Genomic DNA, 24,719 nt, shown 5'->3' on the forward strand with positions numbered 1-24,719 from the left:
ATCCTGTGTCTTGTCTGGAGGCTAGAGAAGCATGCATATAAGGGCAGCCTCAGGTTTATAGTGAGACCCTATCTCGAAAAAACAACCTCTAGTCTGTAGATGGCCCTAGTCTACCTCCATCCGCTCCCCAGAGGCAGGAGGAGTAAGGGTCTGTAGACACAGGCTCCAGAAAGAGATAGGATCCTGCTCGTGTGCCTCACCATACTCTTAGCCTGTGGAGACCCATCTTGGGAGCCCTTCCCCAATGGATGCCTGAACCTCGTATTCACTTTCCTCTGCACCTGCAGTTCTGACACAGTACGACTTTTAAACAAGGCACAACTGGCAAATGAACAGTTATAGTTATGCTGCAATGTTATTTGAGATTCAGGAGCTGTTTTTCTGGAACTCCTTCTCCATACTCTCAGTGTGAGGGACTGTGACAAGATGGGGGCCGCTCTATTCATTGTGGCATCTCTGCTGATGTATCCAGTGTGTGGCAGACATTTTCCCTAACTCTTCCTTTCCAGGACACTCTTGACAATGAGGCTGATTGTCTCTGTCATGTCACAGATGGGAAATCAAGGCAGAGAGCTGGGCTGGGATTTCAGCCCAGGTTGGGAAACCCAACTCACCTCACACCATAGACACATGCCATAGATGCTGCAGCACCTGGCTTTTCCCGGGGTAGTAGGAAGCTCAGGTACTTGACCTGTTGGCTATGTCTCCTGCCCTAGAACGCTGTTTTCTTTTGGAGGAACTGCCTTCTCCCTGTGTCTGCTCTTGGCTATTTCTCCCCTGAAGCCATGTGTGTCTCCTTCAGCCTGAGAATGGGGAGTTCTCGGTGTCTGCCCTTCAGACAGTGCCATGGAGTTAGTTCAAGTCTGGGTAGTAGACAAGCTGTACTAGCCCTGGGTCAGCACTGACATGCGGTACAGTCTGGGCAAGCCTTCCTGTGCCTCAGTTTACCTGTGTGTGATGGCAGTAGAGTTCTCTTGCAAGCCCTTAGGAAGAGGGTGAGAGTAGCAGGACAGCCATCTCCTTCCTGCCTGGGAGCCAGAGGCACTGAGGGGCCTGAGGAAGGAGCTGTAGCTTCTGCAGGCCCTGCCATACCCCTGCTGCAAAGAACTTGTGACTAGAGCCAAGCGTCTTCCCTGTGACTGGATGAGTCACCCTCTCCCCACCTCTCCAGCAGTGTGATGGGTACATTGTCTGAGTGCTGCCTTGGGTTCTGGGTGCTTTGGTGACTCTGTCCTCGGCCTGCCCTGTGGGGAGGAAATAGAAAGCACCAACCCTCCTCTCACTCTCTGGGTTCCTTTGAGGAGTCTTGTGTCATTTTTATTCTCACGTCTGCCCAGTGTGCCCAGTGCTGTAGACACACTGTGGTGGTAGCCATGCCATCACACCTGGCTTGGTCCTTCTGGTTTTTGTCAATAGTGAATTTATTTGACCTGGACTTTACTATTTTATATGTTGGGTAAAATGTGTTCTTTACTTTATTTAACATTTTGTTCTTTTTGAGAAAAAGTCTGTCTTAGAGTTCCCTTTTTTTTTTTTTTTTTTTGGTTTTGCAAGACAGGGTTTCCCTGCGTAATAGTCCTAGCTGTCCTGGAACTAGCTCTTGTAGACCAGGCTGGCCTCGAACTCACAGGTATTCATTCACCTGCCTCTGCCTCCCAAGCGCTGAGATTAAAGGTGTGAACCACCACGGCCCAGCTTAGTTAAAGTTCCTATTGCTGTGATGAAACATCATGACCAAAACAGCTTAAACAGGAAAGGGTTTATTTCACTTACACTTCCACATCAGAGGAAGTCAGGACAGAAATTCAAATGGACAGGAACTTGAGGCTGGAGCTGATGCAGAGGCTGTGGAGGGAAGCTGCTTACTGGCTTGCTCCCAATGACCATCAGACCAGAGATGGAACCACCCTCAATGGGCTGAACCCTACCCCATCAACCACTAATTAAGAAAATGCCCTACATGTTTGCCTGCAGCCTAAATTTATGGGGACTTTTTTTAATCTTTTTTTTTTTTTTTTTTTTTTTTTTTTAATTCTAAGACAAGGTCTCTCCTTATAGCTCTGGCTGTCCTGGAACTCACTCTGTAGACCAGGCTGGCCTCTAACTCAAGAGATCTGCCAGCCTCTGCCTCTCAAGTGTTGGGATTAAAGGCCTGTGCCACACCACTCAACTGGAGGCATTTTCTTAATTATAACTCCCTCGTCTCAGATGATGTTAGCTTATGTCAAGTTGACTTTGAATTGTCCATGACAGAGTCTCACCCTCTAGCACCCTGACTAGCCTCAAACTCAGACAGAGATCTGTCTGTCCTGGGGTTAAAGGTCTGTAGCACTGTATCCAGTCAGATATTTCACTTAAGAAAGAATTAGTTTATGTGTACGGTATTTTGTTTGCATATATGTCTTATGCAACAAAGCTCTGTTAGACTCCTGGAGCTGCAGTTACAGATGTTTGTGAGTTGCCATGTGGACCTCACAAGAGCAGCCAGTGCTCTTCATCACCCATTGTCCCTGCATTTCACTTTATTGTTTTCCACCATATTTTATTTGTGTAAGTGTGCCAAATGCCCCAAGGTGCACAAGTATTAGAGGAGTTTCTTGTTTCCACCATGCAGGTCCAGGGATCACAGCAATCCCTCTTAGCATTTCCATTTCTCTTTCCTATTTGCATGCTCTCCACCAGGTGTGATAGTACCTGCCTGTCCTCCTAGCATCCAAGAGACTGAGGCAGGAGGATCAGGAAACCTACCTCTTGCCATACCACAGAGATCTTTCTCCCACATGGGAGGCTCCAGCTCTTTCCTGCAAGTATCTCAAATGATCTGGCCACTGTGGTTTGTCCACTGTCTGTCAGAGGGTGTCTCCCCCATAGGTAAGAGGCACTGCATCCCTATGATGCTGATACACAGGCACCTGCCAGCCACAGACACTGACCCTGAACCGGGAAGGATGCCATGAGTGGTGGGAGCCCTTTACCAGCAGGGGGAGGTCCAGGCCCACCACTGAATCAGTGCCAAGACAGAGTGATTATTGACAGGCAGGGCTCGGACCAGAGTGGGGTCCATCTGCTAAACTTCCCCTGGGGTCTCTAATACTTGGCCGAGTTCCCAGGGGGCCTCATAGAGCTTCACAGTCCATCGTATCTCATCATCATTTATGCCCTGGCAATGCTTAAGTGTGCGTGGGCAGCCTGTTTATGGCGGTTCTCCAGCTGTTCCTACCCTGGGCAGTCCTAGATGCTTGTGTTAGTGTCACACCCAAGTGTAGTAATAATGAGCGGTGGGGCTGCGTCCCCAGAACCCCGGCTGCCTGGCTAGCTTATGCCCGAAATAACAACACACAAACTGTATTCATTTAATCACTGCTTGGCCCATTTCTATCTAGCCTCTTCTAGGCTAATTCTCACATATTAATTTAGCCCATTTCTAATCATCTTTGTAGCGCCCCTAGGTGCGCTTACCGGGAAGATTCTAGCCTATGTCCATCCTGGGTCGGAGCTTCAGCGAGTCTGCCTGGGAGCTGGGAGCATGGCGTCTCTCTGAGGCGTCTGCTCCCAAGAGGAGAGCTGTGGAGTCTGAGCTCACTTCCTCTTCCTCCCAGCATTCTGTTCTGTTTACTCCACCTACCTATGTTCTAACCAATAAAATGGGCCAAGGCAGTTCCTTTATTAGCCAGTGACCTTCCTCCATCACCCAAGGTTCCACGGTCTTCCTCTATGCTGTCTATCCGGTGTTTTTTAGGCCTTCCTCTTCACCTTATCCCTTGTACCACCATACCTAGCTGTATTTATTTGTTTTGTGTTTTGAGGAGATGGGCTCAAATGAGGCCAAGACCTGGCACCTGTACACCCTGAAGAGCACTTAGAGTGCGCTTGGTACACCAGTCCCATGTGCGGTCTGACTTCTGTTTACCACCCCTCCCTCCTCCTCCTCCTTTCTCCACCCATCCATCCACCAGACTACCCCCATCAGCCCACTATGTATCTATCTGCTGTCCATCTACTCGTTATCCCATCCATCTGTCCTGCTCTTCTCATGTTGCTGTCATAAAATATCCTGGTCCATCACTGTGGGGAAGTCAGAGTGTAGCTTGAAGCAGCCAGTCATACTCACAGTCCAGAGCAGGGGATAAATGTGTGAATGTTTGTATTTAGCTCTCTATCTCGCTTATAGTCTATGGTGCCACCCACAGTGGGCAGGTCTTCCCACCTCAGTTCCTGTAATCGTAATCAAAATGGTCCCTGCTCCCATGCCTACAGGCTAACCTTATCTAGACTTGGAGCCCTCATTGTTGAGAATTTCTTCCCTGGTGATTGTGGATTATGCAGGTTGAGGATTTAAACTAACCATTCTACCACCCATTCACCTACACACCCATGCATCTACTCACCCATTTAACCACATCAGTCTGTGCGTTTATCCATCCACCCTCACCCACGTCTCATCCACGACATGTCTCACCCATGTTCACCCACAGGTCCCATCCACCCTTACCCACATGTCTGTCTATCCATTCACCACTCCCTCATCCATCTGTTTATAACTGTCTTATTTCAAACAGGAATTGGGGCTTTAATTGAGACTAAAGCCTTGGGTAGGGAAACAAGCTGAAGTAGAAGTAGCTGCCACGAGTGGGTAGAGCTAACGGAGGTAGTGTGGTTGTGCCAGCAGATGAAGGGGGACAGGCATTGGAGCAGACACTCCAGCCTGAATCACTCAGCGGGCTGCAGCATACAGGCTCTGGGGGCATAGAGAGGGTTTGTTCCAGAATCAGACCAGCAGAGGCTGAGGCCATACGCATCTCTGAACATGAGCTGAAGTCCCAGGAACCCATGTGTAGTGTTGAGCTGAGAAAGATCCCATAATGGAGCAAGAGAGACCATTGGGGAATAGGGTTACCCTCTGCTGCTTGTATTGGTGGCTTCCCTTTCATTCAGAGGGCCTGGCTTTTGAGGGTGGAGGAAAGTGGAGTCTTGAGAAGACCCTGGTCTTGCCAGGGCTCTTGGTGCGGGAGTATTTGCCCAGTGCCTTCTTTTTAATGTCTGTTTTTGCCTCTTTCGTGTCCTCTCTTACAGCCCCCACCTTCTGGCCCTTTCTCCTCCTCCTTGGGAGGCACAGGATTCTCAGATGACCCCTTTAAAAGTAAACAGGACACTCCCGCTCTGCCTCCGAAGAAGCCCGCTCCTCCACGGCCCAAACCGCCCAGCGGTCAGTACGCTTCCTCCTCTCGCGGCACCCGCCCGTGGGGACAGGGCGGCGGGCGCAGGGCCCCTCCATTGAGCAGTCCAGAGTAGAGTAGACCCCAGGGTAGGAGAGTTTCCCCTCTACCCCAATACCTCCCCATTGCCCTCTGCTTGAGCTGTGTATGCTATGCTATTTCCCTGTCCCAAGGTCCAGGCTGTGATAGTATCCACATGAAGGTCCCCCTGAAGGCGCCTGCATCAGTGTACCTATATCTGCACTATCCCTTAGTGTCCAACATCCTCCTGGCCTCATGCCGTTCCTACGGTGGCTGCAGCAGGGACCCTGAGTGTTGGGGTAAGGTGGTAGTTTTGGCCCACCTGGTCAGAAGGCTGCCAGAGGGGCTTCCTGCCCTCTTCCCTATAACCTCACAATCCTGAAGCCTGTTCTCCAGAGAGGGCCACTGTGCCCTCCCCTAGCACATCCTGAATACTTGTGACTACCATATGAAGGGTTGAGGACAGAGCTCAATGGCCTTGCATGCCTGAAGTCCTGGCTTTAATATCTAATACTGAAAAAAAGGAAACATTTCTTTCCAGTCCCTAATAAGAGCAGGTGGCCACAGGGCCACAACTGTCCCTACAGGCTCCTGTCCATCATCCACCCCACTCTGCTATCCAGGTTGTCCTTGGCAGCAGGACACCTTCACAGACTACCTACAGAAGATAGAGGGAAGGTTATCCTGAAGAGGCTGCCCACCCCTCCAGTCACCAGTGCCTCTCAGGGACAGGTTGGCAGACTGTATGATGAGAGCATACTCTCTGTGAAAAGGCAGGAAAGGGGCACCTGTAAAAGACCTGGCCTGGAAGTACAGGGGAGTTCTTCCACTGTGGGTAGCACCCTGCACTCCATCACCTCGGATGTAGCATGTAAAAACATGTGCACACCTGCACATACATGCCCCTCATTCACAGGCAGTGTGTGCGCGTGCCCACATGCATATTCCATCACTCACGGCTCACATGCACTTTGAAAACAAAAGCTTGAATGTGTGTGTGCCTATGTATGTTTTGCGTATGTACTCATGGTGTCAAATGTTGGAGTGTCAAGTGAGCATTCATTCCTACAGCGTGCCCACTGCCTGTGTCATTCACCTGCACACCTGCAAGCACTACACTCACTCCTGCATCATGTGTGTCCACAGACATGCTCTCATGAACACAAACAGTGCTGACACTGTCCCACATGGCCTCCCATGTCCTTGTGTGTCCTCTCCTCACGCTGAATTTAAAGAGCAGGCAGCTTGTAAAGTGCTGAGTGCTCAGTGGCCCCGTACCTCGCATTGCAGTGGAGTCTTCTCAAGAATCGGCCCAGGATCGGGACCTCATGGCCCTCAGCCACCTGTTTGAGGCTCTGAATCTGGTGCTTTTTCGATGATGTAGATCTGGGTTCTGTCACAGCCACTGTGCCTTGGATGTGTGTGCATGTGTGTTCTTGCTGTCTGACTTTGGGAGGCCTGGTGCATCCCTTATCTTTTCTGATGCTAGTGAGACCCTGCGATAGACAGGGCAGGCAACACAATGTCTACTTACCACGGAGGAAGGGGAGCAAGAGGGCATGGGGGCCACCCAGAGTCACAGGGGAAGATGGCATCTGCACCTGGACTTGGTCCCCACCTCCCCTCCATCACTTGTCTCTTGTGACTTTCCATTTGCTCTTACATCAGCAATCAGGAGAACCCAGCCAGGAGGGTCCCAGCATCCTGAGAACTGGGGCTCTCTCGTGCACTGTAATCCTGAGCAGCTGCAGAGTACCTGTGGGGGCCTAAGTGTTTTTCATTTCACTCTACCCAGAAGCAGCAGCTGGACAGAAAGGCGCGGCCATGTACACACTGCTGGGTGGTAGGTACAGATGTGTGTGGGGTGCATGTAAGCCCAGCATCCTATGCTGTGGTTGTGTTAATCTCATGCTAGTCTAACCATGCAGGTACCGCCATGGTACCAGTGCACAGCTCAGGACCCTCCCCCGCCTTAGCTGACTTGTTAATTAGCCCTGTTTGATGGGAAAGCATTTGGCATCAAGTGCCTGGTTCATGCATGGATTTGGAGCCTAATCTTGCGCTTCTTCCTGTGTCCCATCCACACCACACATGCCACAGCTACTCTCAGGTGGATGGGGCAACAGTTCACACTGACATGGCTGGACTTGCTCAGGAGCCAGGGCACTTTCTGTCTTCTGACCACTTAAGAAGGGACATAGCCAAGCTGAAGTGGGACCTTTATTTTATTTTATGTCTGAGACAGGATCTCTGTCATAACCTGGAACTCGACAATTCTCCTGCCTCAGACTTCATGCCTCATCATGCCCTGTTTTTGGATGGTGCTTTTCTGCCCACCCTTTTTCCATTGAGGAAAACCACGTGACCAGTGTACAGCAAAAACAGCCCTCAGCTCCATCGTTCAGATCCTTGCGATATCACATGTGGAATTCTGCAGTAGGAGGGGATGGAGGAGGTAGGGCACTCTGCTCCCAAGGACCCCTATGGGTGGTGTACCTGGCAGAGAACGTGGGACAACGGCAGTGCTTCTCCAGACTGTTTTAGCTGATTCAAGCAGGAATTGTGAGTGACAGTGGCTTTCCTCATTGTGACTGCCCTGCATGTGAGATGTGCTACCATCTTACTGCCTGGGCTTTTCTAGCCCAGGGACAGAGACTCTCTGAAAAACCCTGCTGAGTCCGTGTGCCTGGAAGTGGCCACTTAGCTTTGGTCTACCTTTCCAGCAAAAATCTAAGGAGTTGTTCAGTCAGGCTGCTTTGGGGACATGAGGGCCTCAGGCAGATGTCTATGGGCTGCCTTGGATACATGCCCAAAGCTCACCTGCCTCAGTTTTCCACAGCCTGGGCCCAGGCTTGTAAGTAAAGCACATGGCATGATGAATGGTGTACAGGTCTGCCTTGCATTCCGTGTGCACCCAGCTGTCCCAGGTGCAGGGTCCCCTGAGGGTTGCGCTCAGGATGTATAGTTTGGGTCTGGGCAGCATATAGTTACATGCTGCGTTCTCCCAGCTCCATGTCTCTTGGGGTCTTCTGTTTGTCCTAGCTCATTTCAGTTCACCTAGGGATCAGCTGCGTCTGTTGTGGTGCCCCCCCACCCCAATGCCAATGATAGAGTACTCTCCTTGAAGCTACAGAGTATGTATGTAGGCTGCTGGGGTGTGCAGAAAAGTTGAGTGTTTTGAAAGCGCTGCATTTTCATGCCTGGAGATCTTTTCTAGAAAGGTCTGTCAAGGTATTAAATAACCTGCAGGTGTCTGTCTGAGCCTGAGGCAACTGACTGCTTTCAGACGCATGCAAAACAGCTTGAAAACTGCCAGTGAGCGCACACCTCCCCCAGGTAAACAGTGGTGTATTTTCTGCAACGGACGAAGACGGAGATCAGTCAGAACTCACCGCTAAAGTTTCTAGGTAAAAGTTGTTGATTTGCAAAGAGAGAAACAGATTTTTTTTTTTTTAAGTGCAGGAAACGGCTGTGTGGGCGTCAGTGATTGGGCTGCCTGAGATAGCGGAATCCTGACGGGCCCCACCCTGCCACTTCCTGCCAGTGCTGCCCTGCGGCTCCTAGCAGAGCCTGCCCGCTGCCCCAGCGGCACCCACTCACCAGCCAGTCACCTTTAACCTCTCCCCAAGTTAATGATCATCTTTATTACTACTCATGACCTCTTTTCTACAAGGCCAGGCACACGATAGGGATAAGGTCATAGTAGCTTTTTGCTCCTTCCCACAATGTCACCATCAGTACATTTACGTTAGCAAATATCTCTCAGGCAACATGAGAATGGTCCGGACTTGTATTGAATTTGATGCCCTTTCCAAAGCAGAAGCAAAAAGTCACTTCTACCGGGACAATACATCCTCTCCCATCCGTGTGAGATCTATGCAGAGTGGCATGAGTTCCTCACAGGGTCACTGTGGCCTGCAGAGTACAGGCACAGAGAATGTTCTAGGACCATAAGCATTCCACTCCAGTGTGCTTTCAACCCTCCTGTGAAGTCCCAGGCCAACGACAGAACCTGCGTGTCTGGGCCCTGACACTGGCCATACTGTGCGCGAGCCTCTCGTTACTGTGTATTGTCAAATGGCATCGCCATCTGAGCCTGTGGTTAGCACCTCTGCCCTGAATATAACTACTTTAATTCCGTTCTCACGATGGTGGCAAAGAGATAATGCAGCGGGTATACTAGAGAGTTTAGAATGGGACACACTTATTCCATTTCAGGAAGACGCTGGCATTTGCTAGCCAGCCAGCAGGGGCAGAAGGCACCCAAGCCGCCTGAGACTCCTAAACTGGTGGAGCACCATCACCCCCATCTTGCCCTCATTCACTGTACCCATTGCCTATGCAGATGCTGGCTGAGGAGGCACCCATAGCTGAAAGGGCTGCTTCCCAGGCTATGAGTTAATCCATGCTTCTCCAGCTGGTTGCAGTAACCCTGCAATTCCTGTTCTGTAGAGTTAGCAGAACAGTTTGAAATAGAAGTATTTGCCTACCTTGTCACACCCACCCCACTGTACCCAGCAAGATGATTCCAATGGATGTCCTGTAACTCCATTACCTGGTATGCAGTAGTGGGTAAACGCTACGCCAGGGGTGATTCACATCCAGACAGTGGAAGTCCTGGGGAGCCTGCGAGACATAAGCCCAGAGAAATAGGGTCTTCCTTCCCACCTGCATCTGTGGTGATGAGTGGGCATGAGCAACTAACTTCCAGGTCCTCACTGAGCTGAGGGTCTACCGTTGACTCACCTAAAGGACTCAGGCTATTGGCTCCAGGTACAACTTCCCTGGCCCTCTGGCAGGGTCAGTGTGGTCGCTCACAGCTTGTCAGAAATTTCACCATAAAGAGAACCAAGTAGAGGGCCTGGAGAGATGGTTCAGTGGTTAAAAGCACTGGCTGCTTTTCTAGAAGTCCTCAGTTCAGTTCCCAACAACCACATGGTGACTCACAACTGTTTATAATGGGATCCAATGCCCTCTTTGTCATGCAGGTATACAAGTAGAGCACTCGTGTACATAAAGTATATTAGGAAAAAAAAGAGGGGAGCTGGAGAGATGGCTCAGTGATTAAGAACACTGCTCTTCCAGAGGACCTGGATTCAATTCCCAGCACCTACATGGCAGCTCACAACTGTCTGTAATTCCAGTTTCAGAGGATTTGAAACCCTTACACCAATGTCCATAAAATTAAATAAATTTTTTTTAAAAAAAAAAAAAAAGGAAAGAAAAGAAAAGAGAACCAAGTAGGGTTCCTCCCCTCAACCCTCCTCGGGCTCCATGGGCCTGTGACCCTTTCCAGCATAGGTCATTCATTCCCACTGCAGACGTCACGGTCTGTGCTGAGTCCCCCCTTCACAGAGGTAGCATTCTGGCTGTGTTGGCCCTTGTAAGGAAGAACAGAGGTCCCTGGCAGCCCCACGGCTGCCACTTCTCTGCAGAGAACATCTCCCTGAACACCCACTGGAACAGAAGGATCATGTCAAAAGTGACTTCTCAGAAGACTGATGTGTGCCAGAAATGGTGGCTTGTGCCTGTGATCCCAGCACATGGGGCACAAGGTCCCACTGGGACTGCAGAGTGAAACACCAAAACAAATGACAGAACACAGGGCAGGTGGTTTGTAGCAATTTGTGTCAGCCCTGCCCCCCAGCCTGTTTTCTTCTGTAGGCTAATATTACCCCGTTCACCAGTTCCTCGTTAGAGATCAGAGCGGCCCTTGTGAAAACTCGGAATTGTCTTTCTTGCTTCAGACCTCTTTGTCTTTTGTGGACCCTTTTCATGGTGGGGCAGCTCCGTGTCTGCTAACACAGCAGACTCCCAGACTCCCATGACCCCTGCCCGTATCACAGCAGACAAAATAGCCCAAGCACAGGTGGGGATAACAAATATTTGTTCAGCTTTTCTCCTCAGCTCAGACCCAAACCTCATCCTGTCCCTTCTGATGCACCAAGCAAGACTTCTCAAAAATTGGTAAATATTTTGGGTGGGAAGTTTTGGCACCATGATATGATCCGGTACATCAGATTTTTATCTCCTGGACTATGCTGCTATACTGTGCTCTGATCTGCCAATGTGCAGAACTGCCTGCAAGCCCTCAGTGGCCTGGGCACCAAGGCTGCCAGAACTGTCAGCGGGAGAACGGAGGTGTGAGCAGAAAGAACTCCTTTCTTATGACAGTTGAAAGTTTGAGTCAGGCAATCTGATTTCTCTCTCCTCTCTGTCCCTACGTAGTCTCTGCTTTGTTGGTAAGCTGTGAGCAAAAAGAGATGAGATTTCTGGTGACTTCTTGGTGTCCCTCACCTAGTTCCCGACAAAAGGACTCCCAGAAAAGCCTGGCAGTGAGAACAACCAGTGCTGTCCAGGGCAAAAAAGGACAGTAACGGTGTGTGGGTGCCCATGTCGGTGCATGGCAGTGTGGGAACGACCTGGGTTGCAGAGGGTAATGGCTGGGGTGGGGCAGCTGCCCTGACCACAAACCTTTAGTCTTTGTTTTCTAGTTGTCTTTTTTGGGGGGTGTTTTTCCTGTATTTATCTCTCATCTGCAGAACTGCGTTTTCTAAGTACAGCAATGAATTGTGTCAACAGAACTCAGAGTTTGACAGGGGCAAGCACATGCTCTCTCTTGGGTGCAAATTTTTTTCCCCTTTTACAGTACGATGTTTCACTCTATAGCCCAGACTGGTTTGCCTGGAACTAATGATCCCCCTACCTCCGCCTTCTGAATACACCAGAGCCCGGTCCTGATATTTGATATTCTTCTTAATCAAATTTCTAGGGTCCCTGCACCCCAGACCTCTTGACTGTTCTTCTGTATCAGCCACCCCTCTTGGAACTGATTATTGAGATCCAGTGTGTTATTCGAGCCTGGCTCTGGGAAGGAATGGCTCAGTGGATCCCTGAGAAGCAAGCTAAGAAAGGCAAAGGCACTTCCCTGATCTTTAGTCTCTGGCTGTGCTGACTTTCTGTGCTGGGAGACAAACAGCCTCAAAAACCTGAAAAATAGAAAAATTAAAGAAATTCTTCCAGGGTGGGGCCGGCCACTGAGTAATTTTTTTTTAGCAGAGTGTGCTGTGGTAAACCATGGAGTTCGTGTTGTTTTTGCCGAAGTCAGTGCTGTGTGTGGTTTCGGTACACCGCTCGGGTGGCTGTTGAAACTGCTGTGGTTTCCACATACGACCTACTGTGCTTCTTCAGTCCCCTCAGCTAGTGCAGCGGCCGGAGAGCATGGCCAGGGGTACCATGCCCGCTGTGGCATCAGTTATCACGCACCATCCCGTTAAATTTTCATGTAACGTTTTTATTTTCATTTGTTATTTTGGGGCATAGCGGGGAAAGAGGAGTCGTCTCATTCCCCCTGCCAAGCCTCCCAGTTCAAGGTGTGTGCCACCATGCCTGGCTAGACAATTCTTTTATTGTTGTTTATTTCTTCCCTTTGTTTTGGTTTTCTACATTTATTTGCTTGTGTGTGCACTTTGGTCAGTGACACACAGATGAGGCTCAGGGCAACTGTCAGGACAGTTCTTCCATTGTGTGAGTTTGGGGATTGAACCTAGATGTCAAGCTTGGGAGCAAGCACCTTTGTCTTGCCAGTTTTGTCTTTGAGACATGGCCTCAGTCTTTTTTAGTTTTTTCTGATCCCTTTTCCGCAGCCATTTCTCCATACTCGTGTCCCAAGAGCCAAAAGCACTGTGACTTTGCTTCCTACTGCTGGGGTAGACAGAGTGACTTTGTCAGACCCGGGATCAGCTTCACCTCGAAAAATGGGGAAAGCGATGAAGGAGTTAGCAGAAGTGGTTACATAAAAGCAGGAACTAGACCCAGTCTTGAAACAATACAGCCACCAAAAATAGCTCAGTGCCAAGTAGGAAGCCACGGCCAGGGTCTTCCTTCATTGCTCAAGCTGTGGGCACAATCCAGGGCCACACCAACCTGCAAGTGGCAGGGACCTGCAGCGCCTGCACACCAGCACCCAAAACACAGGCACCTAAGAGAAAACCGTCTCCCTCCTGAAAACAAGAGGCAGCAGTTGCTCCTGGCAGGTTTCATGAGCACAGTCGCGATTTCTAAATAACGGTTTCGGCTGCAGCGAGTCTTGGTGTGAAAGGCTCTTTTCATCTCTGATCGCCTCTCTGCTCTCAGAAGCCTCAGCCTCAGTTGACTGCAGCCGGCTAGGCTCCTGACTGCCCTCCCACCAAAACAGTTTTTCGTGTCTTGTTTAATCCCCGAGCCAAGGGAGAAAAAGCTCTTCATTAAATAGACTAAGAGTGGTCCAGAAGTGGCTAGTCGCCTCCTTTCCCTGCCTAGCCTCAGCATATCCTGCAAGAAATGTCCTGCTCTTAAATTCTTATTGTTCATTGTTTTTGAGACAGAGTCTCATGTAGTCCAAGCTAGCCTCAGACTCTGGTAGCTAATGTTGAACTTGAACTTCTGGTCCTCCTGCCTCAGCCGCTGTACTGGAATCAAAGGTGTGGCTAGCCACGCCTAGTTTTTAGTGGGTAGGGAATGAAACCCAGTGCTTCACTCGGGGCTAAACAAGCGCCCCACCCTTGTTTTTACTTGAGATGGGGCTGGCTAAGTAATACAGTCTAGCTTCAAGCTCATAATCCTTCCTCAGCCTCCCAAGTACGGATGACAGTCTGCATAATACGGTCAAGGCCAGCCTGGGTTATATGAGACCATTTCTCAAAAAACAATAATTTTAACAATAGTGGCCTGCTCTTCATAGCTGGGGGTCAGGACTTCTAGCCATGAACTTGATGGAGGGGTATGGAGACAGGCTGAGTAGGCAGCAAGGCTGTGTGGAATCCCGGGGGGCAGCTGGTTCCGTCCCTAGCCTACGACCTTGCTCAGTCAGTACTAGGTCTGCACAAGCATGAGTTAGTGTGTATTTATGCATGGTGGGGCATAAGATAGCATCTAATTTGAGAGTGCCCAGGTTTGGGATCACTGCAGAACCCTGGGAGGAGAGTCAGTGTGGTTCTGGGACTTTTCTAGTACTCCAGTACCTAGGGAACTCAGATTTTGTGCTACAACAAGCCACATTTCTTCAAAGGCCCACAGCCCGCCTGCCTGCCCTCCCTTCTTCCCTTCCTTCTTCCCTTCCTCCTTCCCTCCCTGCCTCCCTCCCAGCTCCTGATTAGGCACTGAGGATGGGGAGCAAGGTCCAGACTCAGGGGTGCAGGTTCCAGCCTTCAAGAAGAGAATGAGAAAGCACATAGTGACTTGACCACCAGGTGTGGCAGGGAGGCATCTAAGCCAATAAGTGGGCACTGGAACAGCCTCCACAATATGACCTTGCACGTGGATGGTCTGTGCAGATGAGGCCAAGTGCATGAGGGGCTGATGGGGAGGGCTCTGTGGCAGGACCCCTGGCAAGAGGGGGTTTGTTTAGGGTGGAAGTTACAGAGACAGTGACCAGAGAGGGTCCCCAAACGAGGACAGGGACCTCTCCTATGTCACACTCCCTTTGCCTGGGTGAGGCTCCCAGACCACAGGATGAAGAAAGGCCCAGGACAACAGTTGGACCCTGGGTCAGTACCAAAAGTGTGCTGGAGCCTTGCAAGCCTCCCCAGCCTCTGCTGGCTGCCTTTTTGTTCGTGCCTGTTGGGTGGGCTTGCTGGTGATTGGCCTGCAGGGATATTTGGGAGTGGGAGAGAGATAGGCTTTAATAAGCCACAGGGGTCAGAACCTCTGTGGAATGAGATGTGTACCTATCCTTCTGACGGGGGCTCTTTTATCTTTTTTTTTTTTCTTTTTCGAGACAGTTTCTCTGTGTTACTTTGGAGCCAGTCCTGAAACTAGCTCGTGTAGACTAGGCTGGTCTTGAACTCACAGAGATCCGCCTGTCTCTGCCTCCTGTGTGCCGGGATTAAAGGCATGTGCCAGCACCGCCCAGCTATCCTTTTTTTTTGGGGGGGGGGGAGCAGCATCCCGAAGAAACAGGACAGTGATGCTCACTGGACTCCTCCCATGCCAGGCACTTGCTGCGCCCTCCTGTCACCAGGTTCCACTCCAGATGTGTCTTGTGAGTGTGTGAAATATAGCAGAACCCTTGCCTACCCTGTCAAGTTGTTACCTCCTAGTGGTGGGTGGCACCAGGTCACTATTATGTGAAACTTCTCATGGTGCTACACCTCTAACGTAAACTAAGCTGAGAGACAACCTGGTTCCAACTATTGCACTTTACAGCTGTCTGGACCCAGGCTGCCATTGATGCTTTCTTCTAAAAGCTGCAGCCAGGGTTCCATCAGGTGCAAGAGTCAGCTCCCGAGTATCATCCTGACAACACCCCAGTCTCTCCTTCCTGCACCACACATGAGGAGAGAACTTTTCCTTCACGAACCCCAGAGCAGAGAGTGGAAGGTGTGAATTGAGTTTGGAGCCCTAGATAGCTGGAGTGGGGTGGCTCAGTGGTCTGGGGGGAACAGAATACAATGCTAGGACTTTTTACTTGCATTTATTCACTTGCTGGGTGTGGGGGGTGAATGCCGTGGCACATGTGTAAGTCAAAGTACCTTACAAAGCTGCCTGTCCCTCCCATGTTGGTGCCTGGCGTGGCACAGGTCGTCAGGGTTGGTGGTAAGCGCCTTACCTGCTCAGAAATCTTGCCAGCCAAACTGCTGTCAGGCTGTGCACTGGTCTACTTTCTTTCTGAATGATGATTTTGAAACCATGAGAGCCGGTGTGGGTAGTTCATTAACACCAGGGAGCTGTGCTGACCTGGCCCTTGGGACTGATGTCTCAGCCATGTCGGATGTCCGGGCCCTGTGCTTGGGCAGAGGTGCAGCATCAGGATGCAGGAGTACCTGCCTGCCTTGGAAAGTGTGTGGTTGGTATTTGTCACTTGTAATCTTGCCCTGTGCTCTGCTCTGCCTGTGACCTTATCACCAGGGAATCCTCCCTGCCCCCTCTTGCTGCCCTTAGATGTTTTTATTGTGTCTCTCTGCTCAGCTGTAATGGGAAAGGTGTGATGGGCTGGGCTAAAGTGAGTCACATGCAAACAGCCTGCCTGTTTCTTCCTAGGTATTCTCTGAATGAAATATAACTATAGGGAAGTGAGGGCCAGTGACACCTCAGAACCACGCCTCGGTACTGGGACCCAAACTTGAGTTCTAATGTGTTTTTAACTACTAAGGACAGGTCCAATTTTAGCTGCTGGTGGGTCTGTGTGTTTATGTGACCTGAAGTGATCTTGGGCCAGGTGTGGTGGCGCAGACCTGCTATCCCAATCTCTTGGTAAGGTGAGGCAGGAAGATGAGTTCAAAGCCCAGCCTGGGCTGCATGGGAAGACCCTGTCTCAAAAATAACTTTAAAGCAATTAAATCATTCTTCTGGCACCGCTCACAACCTTGTTGTTCCTCTGTTTGGGGTTATTATCAACTAACTCCATGCTGTAACAAGTACAGAGTGGGCATAGGGTCGTGGATTCCAGACCCCCCCAAAAAAAATCAGAGTCCCCAGGGCCACTGCTCTCCTCAGAGAGGCAACCAAGGGCCCCACTCTACCCTCCACCCTGTCGTAGTGAGTAACTTGTGTTTCTTTCTTTTTTGTTTTTGTTTTTGTTTTGTTTTTTCCCTAAACTTTCCAGGTCAGAGTACACCTGTAAGCCAGCTTGGTTCTTCAGCCTTCCCCGAGTCCCCCGATCCATTCCAGCCACTCGGGGCTGACAGCGGCGACCCGTTCCAAAATAAAAAGGGGTTTGGGGACCCATTTAGTGGCAAAGATCCATTTGCCCCCTCCTCTTCATCTAAACCTCCTAAGGCCTCTTCCTCCGGCTTTGCCGACTTCACCTCTGTAAGTTGAGTCCTCCCTCGGCTGCCTTCCTGCCTGGCTTGCTGCTTCTTGGGGGTGGGGGTCCCTCTGCAGCTACAGACACTGCTCCTGCTGCTGGCACCTCCCACCATCCATCTACTACTTTTGTTATTTATTCTGCGCTGGCCTCTAAGAAAAATAGGTTGTCTATAAAGATAAGAGCTACATGGGCTGGAGAGGTGGCTCAGTGGTTAAGAGCATTGCCTGCTCTTCCAAAGGTCCTGAGTTCAATTCCCAGCAACCACATGGTGGCTCACAACCATCTGAAATGAGATCTGGTGCCCCCTTTTGGCCTGCAGGCAGACACACAGACAGAACATTGTATACATAATAAATAAATAAATATTAAAAAAAGATTAAAAAAAAAAGATAAGAGCTACAGTTTAATGGACTGCAGGAGGATGAAATTTCTCCTGGGAGAGTGGCACGGAGTGTGCCTGATCTTTGTGTTCACTGGGTTTCTGTTTGAGACATGGTCCCTATGTAGCAGAGGCTGGCCTGGAACTCAAGAGTCCACTTGCCTCTTCCTTCCAAGTGTTGAGACTAAGGTGTGCGCCACCATGCTGGTCCAGTGAGTTTTGGAGATTGAGCATGCAGGCACTTCCCAAGACTGAATGTGAACATTTCCTCAGGCCCTCGGAGTCTTCAGAAAGGACTCTGAGCCAGGTCTGCCTAAGCGAGACAAGAGTCCAGGTAGGACATCCGAGAATGAGAGATCCAGCTACTTCCTGTTATGTTTGATGTATTAGCCACGATGAGAAAGAATCCACCCTAGATGACCACCCTGGAACCTCTTCTCTCCTTCACGGGTTCAGAGAGGCCACTCTCCCAGGCCAGGGTCTTCCTGGAATCAGCCTGGGCTCTCACCATCAGTGCCCTGTTCTCCTTCCTCAGGGCAGCCTGTGCTCTGAGTGTACTGTCTTCCCATAGTCCATGTCATTTTCCCAGAAGCGTTCCTTTGTAAAGGTTTGTGAGTTCCTCGCTGGGTTGTCTTGGGAGGCATTGGGATCACTGCTCTGTTTACTCATTTCTTACTGTTCTTCGAGATAAGCCCAGACTGTAGTTTGTAGCCTAGAATCAGTAGTCGTGAACTACTGATCCTCATGCCTCCAAACAGACCTGGAGGGCTGAAGCGTGGCTTGGTGGTGAGAGACTGGCAGAGCCGCATTCCCACTACAAACAAACAACCCAAAGCACTTGTATCAGAGCATAGTAAATACCTAGGTGTTCCCCAGCTGTTAGTGACATGCATGGGATGTGGCTGTATTGTGGCTTTATTTGAATTACATAAACAGAGCTGGGCCCAATGGCACTTACCTCTTATCCCAGTCCTGGGAAGCCGAGGCAGGAGGATCTCGGGGTTGAGGCTAGCCTGAGGTATGTGGGGAGATGATGTCTAAAAATAGTAATAATAATAAACATTGACCCTGGCTCTCTTGTGGTCCCTGGGGAGCTGTGACTTTTCCGAGCTGCAGCCCATTCATCTCTGTTGGTAGCGCACACAGTGTGCCTTTAGAAAGAGACAGAAGCTCTTTGAGTTTTTTGGATAGCACCAGGTGTATTTTCTTGTGGGAACTATTAACCAACAAGGTCAGGACTGGTGCTGTGCCCAGTCCACACCGGCTCTCTTATACCAGCACTGGGCAGGTAAAAGCAGGAGAATCAGGAGTTCCAGGTCAGCCTGGGCTACAAAAATAAAATAGTCCGTTTAAAAAAACAAACAAACAGGGCACAGCTGTTGCCACGTGACTCCAGTGCTCGGTTTAGGCAGGGAAGAGTGGTGGTGGCGCTGAACCACAGTGTAGAGAAATGACTGTGGCCTTTCTGAAAAGCCAGTTCACTTCCTGTGCCCACACCGGCGGAGCGCTCCGTTCCTCTGCAGTTTCTCGTAAACACCAGGTTCCGAGCTGTGCCTGGGCTAACGACTCCGTTGTCCCAGAGTGCTTACTGGCTTCAGGTTTATTTTTCATGTTTATCAGTTTGTTGTTTTGGTCTTGTCTAGGCTAGCCTCAAACTCTTAGCTTCTGGGTGCTGGGATGTTGGGTCCTGTACCCATACCTAGATTAACTTTTCATTTAAACACCCTCATCTCCAGATGGGAAACCAAATCCCGCCTGCCCTGGCCTGGCCTGGCCTGGTCTGGCCGTGTTCCCATCAGCACAGTGCGGTCCCCACCTGCGGCAGGGGTCCAGTGGGATCGCCCTCCCTGAACCTGCTTTCCAGGCTCGCTGGGGCTTCAGTGCTGTGCAGGCTGTGCAGGTTCAGAAAAGGCTGTAGTCACCTGTGGAAAATGGCTGGGGTAGACTTCTGGAAGCTGATGTCACTCATTCAGGCTGGCCATGCTATCCTTGGCACCTGCTGTGGCACCTCAGAGCTTTCTAATGGGCCATTTTCCTCGGTAACTTTGGAAGCTGCTTTTTTTTTTTTTTTTCAAGACAGGACTTTTCTGTGTAACCCTGATTGTCTTGGAATTCACTCTGTAGACCAGGCTGACCTCGAACTCACAGAGATCCACCTGCATCTGCCTCACAGATGCTGGGATTAAAGGCGTGCACCACCACCTTCTAGCTTTAATGGAAGCTTCTTTTCTTGGGCTCTGGCTGTAGCTCAGTGGGCAGCGCTCATGAAGCCCAGGGCTCCATCTCCAGCATCCAGTAGTTGAGGAGTTAAAGATCATCCTCAGCTGGTTCAAGTCCAGTCTGGGCTATAAGAGACCCTATCTCAAAAAAGGACTTGGTAGTTGGTACCTTTGATCCCAGCACTTAGGGAGACAGATAGATCTCTGAGTTGAGGGAAACCTTGGCTGTATAGAGAGAACTTTTCTTGAAAACAACAAAAAGGTTTCTTTACATCCTGGTAAGCAGGGCACGGTGGTGCCTATCAGAGGCCCAGGGAATTCAAGGCCAGTGTGGGTTGCCCAAGTCCCTGCCCTAGAAAACAGCCACAAACAGCCATTCTGCCTTGGGCCTCATGTGTGTTCCTTAGAAGCAGCCATGGGTGCGAATTTAGCAGAACAGCTGACAGCCTGCACAGCTTCCCTAAGAGCCAGGCAGACATCAGATTGACTTCTCTGGGCCTCGCAAAGGTGTCCATGAACACAGTGAGAAGTGGAGGCAGAGCCTGTCTGTACGCTCCATGCAGACAGATTTCAAGGGGCTTCAGAAATAAAAGCTTCTTGACCAAATTCTCAATGATGATGGTGTCTGAGAAAGGGGACTCCTTGCAGCTGACAGTACGAAAGGAAGCGGCACCTAAGCTGCTGCTCAAGGGGCGCCTAAGACACCCCAGACTCAGGTCACCCCTCTGTGACCCAGGAAAACCAGAAATGGCTTAGTCTAAGCATCTCCAATCAGAGCTAGTCAGTACTACTGAGAAAATATCCTTGCTAGAAACTTCTCTCGGCCCAAGTGCGTGAGGCAGATCTGTGTGGGGTTCTTTCTCTTGACCTCTAGCTCAGAGGCACCCCGGTTTGTGGGATGAGTGAGGTGCAGTAGAGGCGGGGGCTTGTTCATCCTGGGCTGTGGAGGATGAAGCCCTTCTTCCTGCGGTCCATCTTTTTTTATTTTGCTCCCCATGAAATTTTGGGAAAATTCCGTAAGACAGTAAGGGGGAACAGATGAGGGGTCCCAACCTGAGCCCTGGTGAGGGTTCCTGGGCTCCACCCCTTCCCTGGGAGGCCACACTCCCACCAGCAGCATAGCTAAGTAATACTCCGGTAGACGCCTTGTCATTGTCTAGGAAGTCACAGTCCTGTTCTGGGACTCTTCGGTTTCTTGTGGCCCCCATATCTCCCACCTAGACTTTCCAAGGTCCCCAAGCCACTATCCGTGTCAGTTACTGGTGACAACGTACAGACGATTCATTCTGAGGGCCCAGTGCCCTGGTGAAGCAGCTGCCTGTGCTCCTCTCCACAGTCCTTCCCTCCTTCCCCAAGGAGCTTGTGTTTCATCCCTTGTCTGCTGATGTCTGTCTGTTCTCGAGGACACAGATCTCCACATTCACTAGAACAGATGGTGATTAGGGGACTGTTGAGGTCCCTATACAGGCAGTGGGCTGGCTCCCTGGGTGCTTGAGGCCTCTCAAGAGGACTTGGAAGAATTAAGTAGCTGGGAGGGTGTGGCTCCAGCCTAAGGAGGATGGAAACTTTGACAGTTGGGGTAGCTGAGGCAGGAGGATTGGCCAGCCTGGTCTCCATAAGGAGAACCTGTCTCAAAAGGAGAGAGAAAGCTGGAGGATGTGCCTACAGAGTTGGTGGGCCTGCCTGCTAGAACCTTCCAGCACCAGGCCAGGCTGCCTCTCTCTGCAGGGGTGGGTGTCTGGTCCTCCAGTTGGCAGTTCAGGTTGGATGCACCTTGCTTCTTTGTACATGGGGTGAGGTCAGGGCCCCTCCACCCACATTCTGGGTCCCCCTCTCACTTTCCCAATCTTTTTTTCTAGTTTGGCAATGAGGAGCAGCAGCTGGCCTGGGCCAAGAGGGAGAGTGAGAAAGCGGAGCAGGAGCGGCTGGCGAGACTCCGGCGACAGGAACAGGAGGACCTGGAGCTGGCCATCGCGCTCAGCAAGGCTGACATGCCGGCTTAGGTGGTGCAGGGAGGCCACCCATGCTCAGCACGCGCCCCGCTTCAAGCCGTGCTATGCCACAGCCACCACAGCCAAGGACAAGCTGGCCGCAGAGCCTTGGGCTTTGGGGCCTTGTTCAGAGGCAGTAGATGCAGCTTACCCCTGTGGTTGGGCCAGGAGGGCAGCTGGCAAAAGGCCTGGAAGCTGCGGGTCTGTCTGCAGTGTGATGGCTATCAGTCAGGCTTCACCTTCCAGATCATTCAAAGGCAGAGGAGGCCTCCAGTCTCCTGACTGCAGACAGGTCCCACCACTAGGCCCTCCCCACATCCACAAGACAGCCCCCACACACATGATGTATGCATTCGTTGTATAAAAATGAAGTTTGAATGATTAATATAAAATATTTTAATACAAAACATGAAGCTATCTTGTTTTCAGTCTAGGAGCATGGGTCAGTGGCTCCCTGGCAGACTGAGGACAGGTGCTCCTGCAGCAGGGGTAAAGAGAAGTACTAAATTGTTTGCTTGTGCACGGTGCGTGTGTATGCCTGTAGGTGCTGGCAGAGGCCAAAGGGGCTATTGTATCCCCTGGAACTGGAGGTACAAGAGTTGGGAGCCATACAGTGTGAGTGCTGGGTCGCCATCTTGGTCCTCTGCTAGACCGTACACACTCTTAGCTGCTGGTTCAGCCCTGCACTGCATACTTGTCTTATTTATTTACTTATTTTTGCATTCTATTTATTTATTGTGTGTGTGCACATGCATGAATCCATGATGCACAGTGAAAGGGCAGAGGTAGTTCTTTTCTCCAAACCTGTGATACCTTCAGATTGGAATAAGGTCATATTGGCAGCAAATGCCTTAACCCAACGAGCCATCTCAAAGGGCCGTTTTGTTGTTGATAGTAGTGGGTTTTGCTTTTTGTTTTTATTAAATGTGTATGACTGTTGTCTGCATGTATGTCTGTGCATCCCTGGTACCCATGGAGGTTGGAAGAAAGCGCCAGAGCCCCTGGAGCTGGAGTTACAGAGCCACCATGTAGATGCTGGCAACTGAACTTCGGTCATCTGCAAGAGCATCGAACACTCAACCACTGAGCCATCTCCCCACACCCGCTCAGATACTAAGCTTTGAAGGCAATTTATGATCACAGATAAGCCAGTTTGACTTACTTGTTTTCCAAAATGCATCCTTCTCCCTCTGCAGGAGACAAGTGCTCTTGAAATGCAGTTTGCTAGCACACCCTAGGACAGAGACAAAGGTAGGCAAGGGCAGCTGGTCAGCTTGTCTGCATGAGTTCCAGGACAGCCGGGGCTGTGTAAAAAGACAGTGATGCAAGCCAGGCACCTGGAATCAGAACTGCTTCTAGATGTACAGCTTTCTGAGTGAAGACGAATCAAATGCTCACACGGCCGTCTATCACTGGGGCAGGTGGAAATGCCTGGCCACGTGAGGGCTTCTGGCCATGGTGGGAGATGACCTGTTTCCCTAGAGCTCAGTTTATTTCATGTGTTTAGAATCTGACTTAGGGATGGAGTGGGGAGCTCGATAGGTGCCTGCTGCTCTTGCAGAGAACCCAAGTTTCATTCCCAGCACCCATATCAGACAGTTCAGCTACAAGTGTCCCCGGCTCCAGGGCACCCACTGCCCTCTCTGGCCTCCTTGGATGCGCGTGCGCACACACACTCACACACACACACACACTTAGTGGTGGTGTATGCCTTTGACCCTACTGCTTGGAAAGCAGAGGCACAAGTAGGCAGATCTGAGTTTGGGCCAACCTGGGCTATGTAGTGACTTCAAGGTCGCCAGGGCCAGACTGCTTCAAAATAGATAAGGGACTAGAGAGACAGCTTAGTTTAAGAGCACTGGCTGTTCTTGCAAAGGACCCTGGCTTCATTTCCAGCACTCGCATGATGGCTCACAACTGTCTGTACCTCTGCTCTAAGGGAATCACTACCCTCTTCTGACTTTGAGTACCAAGCATTTATGTGTTGCACATACGTACATGTAGACACACACTTACATATATACATGTTTGTTTGTTTGTTTGTGACAGGGTTGCTCTGTTTGGCCTTGACTGTCCTGGAACTCGCTCTGTAGATCAGGCTGGCCTCAAATGCGTAGATCTGCCTGCCTCTGCCTCCCTAGTGCTAGGATAAAAGGTGTGCATTATCATTGTCCGACTTCTTTCCCAGTTTTTTTAAAAAGTGAATTATTAGCTTGGGCGGTGGTGGTGCACGCCTTTAATCCCAGCACTCAGGAGGCAGAGGCAGGTGGATGTCTCTGAGTTTGAGGCCAGCATGGTCTACAGAGCAAGGTCCAGGGCAGCCAGTGCTACACAAAGAAACCCTGTGTCTGGAATGAAAAAAGAAAAAAACTATACCAGCTTCAGGAAGCACAAACCTTTGGTCACCTCTACCAGCAGAAAAGCCAGGAGTCCTCAGCAGCGCCGTTCAGGTCACGTAGCCTGCTGTGAGATGTCTCCATCACGGTGTTTGAAAAGCCTTTGATTTGTGGCTTTATTTTCTTACTCTAAAAGCTCCACAAAACTGCCTGCCTCTGGAGGCATGGAGCTTCAGGTGACACTGTTTTGGCATCTACCAGCTGTCAGACTGACGACAAGCACACCTGCCTACACGACCTCTCCAGTCCTTCTCTTTCCTTTTTTATGACCATTTTAGATTTAGGCTCACAGAGGTGTGCAAGCGTTCCAGAAGCCCCTCTCGTCACGGCCTGTTCATTTGGTCAGCAGTTACCCAACCAACTGTCAATGGCTTGAAGCTGCCCCCACTTCCCTCAGCTCCTGTGCCATCCTGGGTCCATGTGGGCCTTTAGCCCTCGGTTTACTTGGCTTCTGTGGGCCCTGACCTTGGGCATTCCCCCCCCCCCCCCGTTTGATTGTGTGTGGGTGTTCGGCCTGCATGTGCCTGTGTACCAGGTGTGTACAGTGCCCTCTGAGGCCAGAAGAGGGCGTCAGATTCCCTGGAACCAGAGTTACTGGCTTCCCAAGTGGCCATATTGTAGTGGAACCTGAACTTGGGTCATCTGCAAGAGCAGCCAGCACTCTTCACCCCGAGCCAGCTCTCCAGCCCCAGCCTTGAGCCTTTTAAGG

The 24,719-nt window shown here is 50.6% G+C and overlaps 1 protein-coding gene across 10 annotated transcripts in view; it reads left to right on the forward strand.

Annotated features, from left to right (window-relative positions):
• Positions 1-22,032, forward strand: part of Eps15l1 (epidermal growth factor receptor pathway substrate 15 like 1) — an 83,041-nt gene extending 61,009 nt beyond the window's left edge. For 3 of the 10 annotated variants that reach the window (XM_041674500.1, XM_041674501.1, XM_041674504.1), the window contains exons 22-25: positions 5,074-5,206; positions 7,033-7,080; positions 16,822-17,027; positions 21,483-22,032. In XM_041674500.1, coding sequence (XP_041530434.1) covers positions 5,074-5,206; positions 7,033-7,080; positions 16,822-17,027; positions 21,483-21,626 — 531 coding nt within the window. In that variant the 3' untranslated portion in view covers positions 21,627-22,032. Of the gene's footprint in view, positions 1-5,073; positions 5,207-7,032; positions 7,081-16,821; positions 17,028-21,482 lie in introns of those variants that run through there. The other 7 variants (XM_041674502.1, XM_041674505.1, XM_041674508.1 and 4 more) reach the window with 5 other exon arrangements.
• Positions 22,033-24,719: the final 2,687 nt, after the last annotated feature.

The sequence above is a fragment of the Microtus oregoni genome, unplaced genomic scaffold (assembly GCF_018167655.1).
Source record: "Microtus oregoni isolate MIOR12 unplaced genomic scaffold, Mior012 000025F_ref0000491, whole genome shotgun sequence".
Taxonomy (NCBI): Eukaryota; Metazoa; Chordata; class Mammalia; order Rodentia; family Cricetidae; genus Microtus; species Microtus oregoni.